The sequence below is a fragment of the Ipomoea nil genome, unplaced genomic scaffold (genome assembly GCF_001879475.1).
Source record: "Ipomoea nil cultivar Tokyo-kokei standard unplaced genomic scaffold, Asagao_1.1 scaffold3043, whole genome shotgun sequence".
NCBI classification, from domain to species: domain Eukaryota; kingdom Viridiplantae; phylum Streptophyta; class Magnoliopsida; order Solanales; family Convolvulaceae; genus Ipomoea; species Ipomoea nil.
Window position 1 is genome coordinate 192,381 of NW_017619471.1, and position 10,262 is coordinate 202,642.

The following is a 10,262-nucleotide window of genomic DNA, read 5'->3' on the forward strand; positions in this document are numbered from 1 at the left end:
AATTATTTAAAACATTATGATTGAGGATAAGTGGATAATTCTAACTAAGTTGGTTAGATTGTTGATTTAGGTAAGTGATTTAAGGCGGTGACGTTTATTTAGTGTACACCGTTGCATAATAATTATGGCCAACATTATGTTTTGTTACCAAATGTTTATTTTGGCAATTTGACTTAGTCAACTTTGGTAGAGTACAGTAACCAAATTCACTAATTTTTTTGGGTCAAAATGTTAATTTACCAAATAAATTTGATCAATTTTAAATTCTCACTCAAGTAAACGAAATAGTAAGGATCGAGAATAAATGAGCAGTTTGACATTTATTTACTCCAAGGATTTCAAAAACTATAGTGGCAAAAATACATGAACATCATTCCAAATGAAAATTAAAGCAAATACAATACAAAATTTTTCAGCTTAATTAATTTGTAGTGTATAAGATAAGAGTAGCTAGCACAGAAAAGAGTGCGACGATCTGATTGGCAAGCAAGGGAGCAGCGGCGTGGCTAGGAGAAGGAGCAGGTGCAGTAGATGCGGTGGACGGAGGCAGAGCAGCGGGGGAGTGGGTGGGAGTTGAGGAAACATCGGCGGCGCGTAGGACGTTGATATCCAGCTTCTGGCCGGACTGGCAATGGCCTGGAACACCACATAAGAAGAAATGGTGGCCGTGGGTTTTGATGGTGATTGAGTCATTGCCGGTGGTGTGAGTGGCGATAGGGGATGATGCATTGCACGTTTGGTACATAGGATGTGTCACTTGCATCACGTTGTGAAATTGAGGGTTGTACGAGAAAACTGCACCCACACAATATCATATCATATTTATATATTGGATGCATGCATGCATTTTCACCACTCAAACTCAAAACTAATATTTTATATAAACACCATATATTGTATATATACATACACACACACACACATACGTATATAGATGTGTGTGTATAAATATATGTATAATGTCTTATCAATTCAACATACATAGAGAAATAAATAAACCAATTCAAGAGTACGTTTTCCCTTCAGTATATAGGCCCTGTTTGGTAAAAAATTGGCCTATAGACCAATTTTGACTTATTTGACCATTATTAATTGTTTGATTTAGTTAAAATATCAAAATATAAGTGTTTGGTTAATTAGTTTTTTTGCAACTACAAAATGCTAAAATTCAAAAAGCTACTCCAAGCAACTTTTTCAATTAGCTTTTTCAAAAAAAAAATTATACCAAACAGCTATCAGCTAACAACTAATTTAACAAACACTTTTCTACAACAGCTAATGTTATCAATTAATTATACCTTCTAATTAACACGATCAGCTAACAACTAACAGCTATCAGCTAATAGTCATTTACCAAACAGGGACATAATCCTACTTTCACGTACTATGCATGGCCTGTTTGGTAAAATATATAGTTAGCCTATCAGTCAATCAATCATTTTTAGCTTATTTGACCACTATGAGTTGTTTGACTTAGTTAAACAATTATGAGTGTTTGATTAATTAACGTTTTGTAACAACTTATTGTTTTGAAAGGTTAAAATTTCAAAAGTTGCTCAAAGTAGCTTTTTCGATAAGCTTTTTAAAAAAATTATTTTGTATGTAATCAACTATCAGCTAACAGTTAATTTACCAAACACTTTTCTACAATGAGCTAATGCTATCAACTAGTCAAACCCACTAACACAATCAGCTAACAGTCATTTATCAAACACTTCTTATATGTTTTGTAAAGTTATACTTTATGCTTTGTTAGAGGTACTTAAAAGAAATAACGCAACATTACAAATAGTAGCATCTAAATATCTAATTATCTAAAAATGCAATACCAACGCACATATTATTGCAAACTTATCAAGAAGATGATACAATTTATATGATAACATAAATATTGGAATTGATTTATCAAGAATATGAAGGGGGGTGAATATATATATATGTTCACACTTTTTACGGGCCGAGGAGGCATTCTCACCTGAATTCTCTCCGACCTATATATATTTGTGTGTGGGAGAGAGATATAATACATTTATAGAAAGCATGCATGAGTACAAACTCAATAATCAAATAATAAGCATGCGTGGGCAACATATTGAGTAGAAGAAGGAAATGATGATTGCATGTATACAGCAGCTTCAGACATGTGCTGCAAGCTGCATGCATTCTTGTTTTATCCAGCAGGCTGGCCAGATTGAATTGAATATATATGATGCTCATTTATTAGATAGTGGGGATTAAGGTGGGTGGTGACAACAACGTAACACCAATATAATGAAACTAAATGGTAGGTATGCTCCACTGGATTCATGCCGCCTCTGCATTCATAATCATCACACCTTGCCATTCACTCACATCACTTCATGATCAACACAAAATAAACATCTCAATATATATATATATATATATATATATATATATATATATATATATATATATATATATATATATATATATATATATATATATATATATATATATATATTGTAAATTGTACTTGCATACTTGCATATGTCACTTGCACTTTTAACACAAGTACTCTGATCTGGTCCTAAACAACGTATAATAAATTGTGTATTTTTAGGAATGTTGAAAAAATTTCTAGGCGCCCTGGTACCGCCTAGAGCGCCTAGGAGGCCGACCGCCTAGTGTCTAGGCGGGATTTTTGCAACACTGATTTTTAGTATTGAAATTGTAAATTTCTAGAATATAAATTGTGTACATAATAACTGTAGAATGAAATTTGTGAATACAATGCTGGGTCACCAAATCTGTTAATATTGTGTGACTGCAGTATTTGAAAGGAACTTGTAAATACAAAACAAGGTAGTCAATTACATATATGTTAACATTGTGTGTTCAGTATATAAATTGTGTATTTTTAAAAAATAAATTGTGAACATTTAGTCATTTAGACCCCGGCCCACATAATAATTTGCTGATATTAGAAGAGCGATTGGTCAATACGCTTATAGAAAAATTCTAAATGAAACAAAGAATAAGAAGCCATATTTGTTTACTCATTCTGTTTTTTTTTTTTTTTTTTTTTTTTTTTCCTTCAATTATAGCTATGTAAATGTGTAATGAGTTTCCTTTTAAGAAATGGGTTATTGAATTTTTTAAAATCTAAAAACAGTTCATGAGTTTGTGAGAAAGAAATGTATTTAAAACAACATAAGAAATACTCTCCTTGAAATTTTTTGTGCTATCATAGGTGGTGAGTAGAATTAGACACGAGACCCTTCATGAAATGAAAAAAAAAAAAAAAAATGTGTCCACAAATTTATATATACATCACAAAAAGATTTTTGGTCAAGTAGGAGTTAGCTAGATACTACTCCATTTATTTTATTTTACTAGTCAAATATTGTGCATTTCACAATTTTATAAATGTTTAATAAGAAAAACAATTTAAAAAATTATATAGAGAAAATGTCAATAAAATAATCAATACATCATGAATAAAAAAATAAAATTGAAAGGAACTTGCAAGTGTACAAGAAGATAAAGACAATGCACAAGTTATTACTACAACAGACTATAGGAACACATTTTCTATTCTCTGTTAAATTTTTCTACCGTTGACTTCTATATAATTTTTATAGATTAGATATGTTATTTACTTCGCTAGGGTCAAATGAGCTTAATTGCTTTACTTTTGTAAGTTCAAGTAATTATTTTAAACTTTTTCTTCGAATTTGATGACATAATCAGTTGTTATATCATGTATCAGGGTCCATCTTGCAAGATTCACTCGGATCCAAAATACACAATTTACCTATTGAATATTCACAATTTACATACTTAATGTTCACAATTTACCTTTTATAAAATTGTCAATATTCAATATGTAAATTGTGTATTTTAGACCCAAATTCACATAATAATTTGTCATATACAGTGATGTTGGTATTATTAGTTAAATATTAAGAGAATTTGGACAAGTATTTGTCCGTTAAGAAGCTTTAAAGTCGCAGGCAGGAGAAAGTTAACGTTGTTGATTGGCTAACATAAATGTGCATTACATTCACCTTTTCACTCCTCTTATATATAACAAAAAAGAGCACACTCTAGACCTTATGATGAAATTCTTGATCATATTTATAGGTAACATTGAAATTGATATACAAAAACAAAAACAATAATCCATCATTTGACATTAACAAATTGGGCCACCCTACATTCTACTTAATTGTGGAAGGTGAAGTGTAAATGATTATATTATTCAATTCCCACTTTGATGATAAACAGATAGATAATTAAAAGGTCACACACTGTCACCATAATTGAGATCAAATTTAGACATTTTTTAAGAGAATTAGAGTGGACAAACTACAATAATGATGGTAAAAAAAAAAAGGTATTTTATCTGTCTTGATTCAAGTGAGTTATAAAACTTTTTAATAGTGAATTCAATATACAATTGATAATGTTTTTGTTATACTATGAGGTGTCTTGATAAGTAGACTCTAATTATAAGTGAGACCTTTGAAGCCTATATCATATTCAAACTAATCCTGCTCGTACCGTACCGATTCAATTAAGAGACAAATTGTTGATCACATTAGTTTTTTCACACGAGATGAGGTTTTGAACTCCTAACATTATTACCCCATAAAAAAATTCTAAAAATTACAGTTTGGCAAAACCCAAGTAAAAAAGAGAGAAGTTTAAGTAGATATGCAATACAGAAAGAAATTAAAAGAAGATAAAGAGAGTGGGAAGGGATTGAAAATATAAATACCAATAACATCGCCAACTTGGAAGGTCTTGGTAGCAGACCAGAGCTTGTAGTCGACATTGCCAATGGTGGTCCAACCTGCGGCGTCTCCGACCTTGTACACTGCTCCCATCGACACCGGAACCCACAACATCATCAACATCACCAAAGACACCAACACACTTCCAATTCTCTTCTCAACAACAAAACCCATTTTATAAATTTCTAGTGTTTTTTTTTTTTGGGTTCTGGGCAGGCAGGGATCTTAATTGATTGGGAGGAGCTGAGGGATCAAAGGAGTTTACGTTGGAGATATATATAAAGAGTCTTCTTGTCTAGTGTTGGTGGGTGGTATATAATAAATTTTCAGGAGTTACACTATTCAATTTGGACTTTGGAGTATAATAATTGCAGGCCACTGTTTAAATGGAAATGACGATATTAGCCTTCACATTAATTAGCACACAAATTTACAGATAAAAAATGATATGTTAAAGCTATCCTCTAATATAATATTATGGTTTAGACATGCTTGTCTAATTTTTATACACGTTTGGTTTATGGGATGTCAAATTACGAATATTAAATTGATGAGAATGTCAAATTTGGAAAATATAATGGTGTTTGGCAATTGGTTTATAGATGATAGTTGATTTTTTTTTTTTTTTTTTTGAATGGTAGTGACTCTATTACAATGTAGTATCTGTTCATAACTACTCCTCCGCTGAGGTTCAAACTCACAACCTCCTATATGGGAGTCAAACTCGGGTGCCATTAGACCATAAGGTCTTGTCAGTTGATAGTTGATTGGTTTAACTGATATTGTGTTAATTGTTTTGATACATATCCTGATTTGTACTAGCCAATTATAAAAAGTGTGTGGCAATTTATATGTTTATTTTTAATTGATTATATGTAAAATAACCTATAAAGGGCATACATATATTAACTAATTAAAAATATAAATTAAAATCAAATAGAATAAACATAAGTTGTTAATAATAATTCAACATAACTGTTAATGCAATTATATAAATAAGTTGTTAATAATAATTATATATATATATATATATATATATATATATATATATATATATATATGATTATGCTCACATGAGAACCACACCCCACGTAAAAATTATGGATTAATTGTAGCCTTTTAAACTAATAAATCAACATATACGATTAAACATAAAGAAATCAAAAAAATCCGCTTAATAAGCATGTCAAATCTCCAAAATCATGCTCAAAAAGCAATTCAGTACGCCCCAAAACCTACTCTCTTGTCTAAATAGGGTTAAGAGTATAATTTTTCTCTCATTCTACGCCCACCCCATTCTAATTCACACCAGTAGCCCAGAATGCATACCATGAGCTATGCAAATGCATACTTTAACGTTAGTCTATTTTTAAAATATTGCAAACTCAATTGAAAGTTTGTAATAATTATAAAATCGATCCCATATTTTTTTTTTTACTAAAACTATCAACTATTGATAATCTTTGTGGGTGGCTATGATCAATTATCACTTGTCACATGAAGACATTGTTCCTCCTCTAAATCACTCAGAATGCACACTATCACTCGTGCAAATGCACACATATGGCGGCCACACCCCTAAATTTGCAATAATTATAAAATTGACACAATTTTTTATACTAAAACTCTCGACCATTGATGAACCTTGACGGGTGGCTGTGATTAGTCCTCACTTTTTACAAGAGGAAATTGTTCATCCTCTAAATCACCCAAAATGTACACCATTGATCGTGCAAATGCACACCTACAAAGCTCACAATGCACAGATGTCTGTTATAATGCACAAAACCTATAGCGAAAATGCACATCTAAAGATGATACATTGCCTGTGAAAAATACACATAGGTCAATTACAAAATTATACAATATTATATTCAAATGATAGACAATTAAAAAACATAGAAACCAACTAAAGTCTATATATTGCTAAAAAGATATGTAGAAGAAAAGACCCAAAGTGAAATAGAAAAAGAATTTCACGGGAAGAAGAGTACAGTAGCAATGAAATCCAAATTTATCATAAATTAAACCCTTAAAATCACATCCAACATTCAAAACACGCTCCAAAATTATCAAAATAGCCCTCCGTAAATAAATAATATGACTCTGTGGATAGTTAAATTTAAAAAGAATTATCTATTATTTAATTTTTAATTGTGATAATTGTTTCAAATTTTGTTAATTAATAATTTAATCAGATTTTTCTTTTAACTTTGATGATAGATCTCGATTTAGTTATGTATTACTAATTTTGTCTCATCGTCATACCATTGTAAGTTAAAATATCTCCAATTTTGTTTCATCATCATACAATTATATTGAGGCTCTGTTTGGCAACACTAAGCTAGGAGCTTATAGCTTATTTTAAGCTACTAATAAGCTATAAGCTTCGTTTGGTAATGTTTCCAAAATAAGCTCCTAGCTTAAAATAAGAGCTTATTTTGGAATGCTACTTTAGGTAGCGTTTCAAAATAAGCTACTAGCTTCCTAACTTTTTTTCCATCTTTACCCTTATTATTTTAAAGTAATAACATATTTTAACCTTATGAATTAAAATCCTTTCTTTTCTCCTATCCCAACTTTCACGTCAATCCCTTCCTTAGTCTTGTTTCCTGCTAAACAATTATGTTGAAACTTTAAATTATTATTATTATTATTATTATTATTATTATTATTATTATTATTATTATTATTATTATTATTATTATTATTATTATTATCATTATTATTATTATTATTATTATTATTAATGTTATTTTAAAATTAGCAATATGGCTTTAATCTCAAATTGAACAAGAGCCGCCAACTAATGCTCAAGAAGCATTCAATCGTGCACATTCTTCTCTTCGAAGTTGTATTGAGAGATCGTTTGGAGTATTGAATAAGAGATGGAAGATACTAGCTAAAATGCCGCAGTTTAGTGAGGAGACCCAAATTGATGTTATTATGGCCACATTTGCACTACATAATTATATTCGGAAGAATTCACAAGATGACATGATGTTTAATGTGCTTGAGCAGCATCCAGATTACATACCGCCCGATGAACTTCAAGATTCAAGTACTAATATCTCCATCAACGAAAATTTAAGTCACACCTCTATGGAGATGAAGGAGATTCACAACAATATTGCTACTTCATTATGGGATGCTAGATCATGATCATGCTAATAGTTTTATTTTTAAAAGTGTTTACTTTTTTTTGGAAGACGAAATGTTAAATTTTAATATGTAAACAAACTAATTTAAATTTTATGAAGATGTCCTTTTTAGTCTTTTTATATTTATCAGCTTATCAAAAAGCTAATTTTACCAAACACTTTCAATCATAACAGCTGTTCAATTTTCAGCTCCGAGCTTATAGCTTTTAAGCTTTCAGCTCCTTTTCAGCTATCAGCTCCTAGCTTATAGCATTTCAGCTAGGTTTGCCAAACAGAGCCTGAGAGTTAAAATATTCCCAATTGTGTCTCATCTTCGTACAATTGATAGTTAAAATGATTTTTAACCTTACAATTATCACTTATTATTAGTTACTTCCTGGTTAAAACAATGATTTTTTTTTTTTTTTTTTTTTTTTGTTGTTGTTATAGATTTTGATGAACTGGGTGATTATCAATAAGTTAATAAGAAATGTGTGTATCTAATGAAATAGTAACACATCAAAAAGTCAATAATAATTAGGGGTGTTCAATCGGTTAACCGTTCGGTTAACCGAACCGTTTTAATCGGACCGAATTAACCGAAATTTTTTTTTCCTTTAACCGTTAACCGAACCGAAGTTTGCTCTACCGAATTCACCGAACCGAAATTTTTTTCGGTTAATCGGTCGGTTAACCGATTAACCGAACTTTTTAAAGCTAAAATTTAAAATTCTAAAAATAACACTTAAAATAATAAATCCAATTAAAATAAAATACATATCATAATACATTCATAACAAAATATAAATAACATGAATTATAAACTCCAAACATCCATAATTTCAAATTAGTATTTATATTTATATTATTATTTTTATATATATATAAAACTTCGGTTAACCGTTCGGTTAATTCGGTTAACCGACCTTTCGAACCGAATTAACCGTTAACCGAAATTTTAAAATTCCTTTAACCATTAACCGAACCGAAAAAGTTCGGTTCGAAAACGGTTAACCGAACTTTGTCGGTTCGGTCGGTTAACCGAAAATTATCCGAAGTTTGCACACCTCTAATAATAATGAGTGGCTTATGTATGAGTGTCTAATAATATGATTCAAATATAAATTACTATCTCAGTATCTCCAATACATTTCTTTCACTTATATAACAAAAGATGGTCAAATTATAATTCATGTCCATCTCTTTATCAATCCTTTATCCTTGTATCAAGAATTTCATAAAACAAAATAAACCCAAAAATAGTATTTTATTCTACATATAATACTGTCTTGATAATTAAGGTTTCAAGGTGGACATGTTTATGATTTAGGTTGTTAGGATATCCTTTAAGACTATACAAAGACACATAATTAACTAGACAGAGAAGTGTGGTTGAATGAGAGACTTGAAAGGAAAGATGCCTTGCTGATCGTAATCATGTCAATACTATATTATATGTATAAAGATTTAGTTAAGCGTGTAAAACTTAGCTTATTGTTCACATACTCACATATGATTAACTAATTAAAATAAAATATTAATTTGTATCTAACAGATTAATATATCCAACTTCGAAAATTTTTGTTTCCATAACAGTGAGCATACAATATTTTTTCGAGTACTATTAATATCTGTTCATACATATTGGGATTCAAATTTATAACTTTTTTATTTGGAAGAGTCACAAAGATGTCATTGAACTACTTAGCAAGAGCATACAATATATTATATAGTCGAATAAGCATCGACTGTCCCTACATATTACAATCTATGAGTATATCCTATACAACAAATTACAACACTCTTAAACACAAATGTTTTATATTAAGTGAAAATTGGTAAACCAATCACATCGAATAATAATTTAGTCTTATAAAAGTAATCTTAATCCCTCAATTATGCTCTGCTAGCCAATAAATATGACCGCCGTACGGTTTCGATTATGAAAAATGATAAACTGGAACAATATAATAATCTTTTAGGAACATTCCGATTCTAATTTGAACTGTTAGTTTAAATCTTCTTCTTCTTTTTTTTTTTTTTTTTTTTTTTTTTTTTTTTTTTGTAAATTTTTTATTCCATTTTTAAAATAGTCTAAATTCAACAATTAATGTTTTAAAGAATTTTTCATTCTAAAATTTTTAGAAAATGATTATATCAAATATTTAAACTTTAAAGTTAGGGAAAATGACACATTTTCCCCTTGTGTTATATACTTATAGAATTTTTTCCCACGAATTATTTAAGTAGTAGTTTTCTCCCCTGATATGTTAAATGGGCATATTTACCCTTAAAATAAAAATTTCATTTATTTTTCTTCTCCAACAAATTATAACCACGATTTGGTTCAAACCAAACAGACACT

At 29.8% G+C, this 10,262-nt stretch overlaps 1 protein-coding gene across 1 annotated transcript; it reads right to left on the reverse strand.

Annotated features, from left to right (window-relative positions):
• Window positions 1–296: 296 nt before the first annotated feature.
• Window positions 297–5,066, reverse strand: LOC109163768 (mavicyanin-like). Its single transcript, XM_019312474.1, has 2 exons — window positions 4,742–5,066; window positions 297–795 (listed from the first exon to the last, which is right to left on the reverse strand). Exons 1-2 carry the CDS (start codon window positions 4,929–4,931, stop codon window positions 422–424), a joined length of 564 nt encoding a protein of 187 aa, XP_019168019.1. The 5' UTR covers window positions 4,932–5,066; the 3' UTR covers window positions 297–421.
• Window positions 5,067–10,262: the final 5,196 nt, after the last annotated feature.

Excerpts from the sequence above, each read along its gene's own strand:
- LOC109163768 (XM_019312474.1), bottom strand. The coding sequence starts at position 4,931 with ATGGGTTTTGTTGTTGAGAAGAGAATTGGAAGTGTGTTGGTGTCTTTG. Across the intron at positions 796-4,741 it reads CCAAGTTGGCGATGTTATTG|TTTTCTCGTACAACCCTCAA; the intron begins GTATTTATATTT and ends GTGTGGGTGCAG.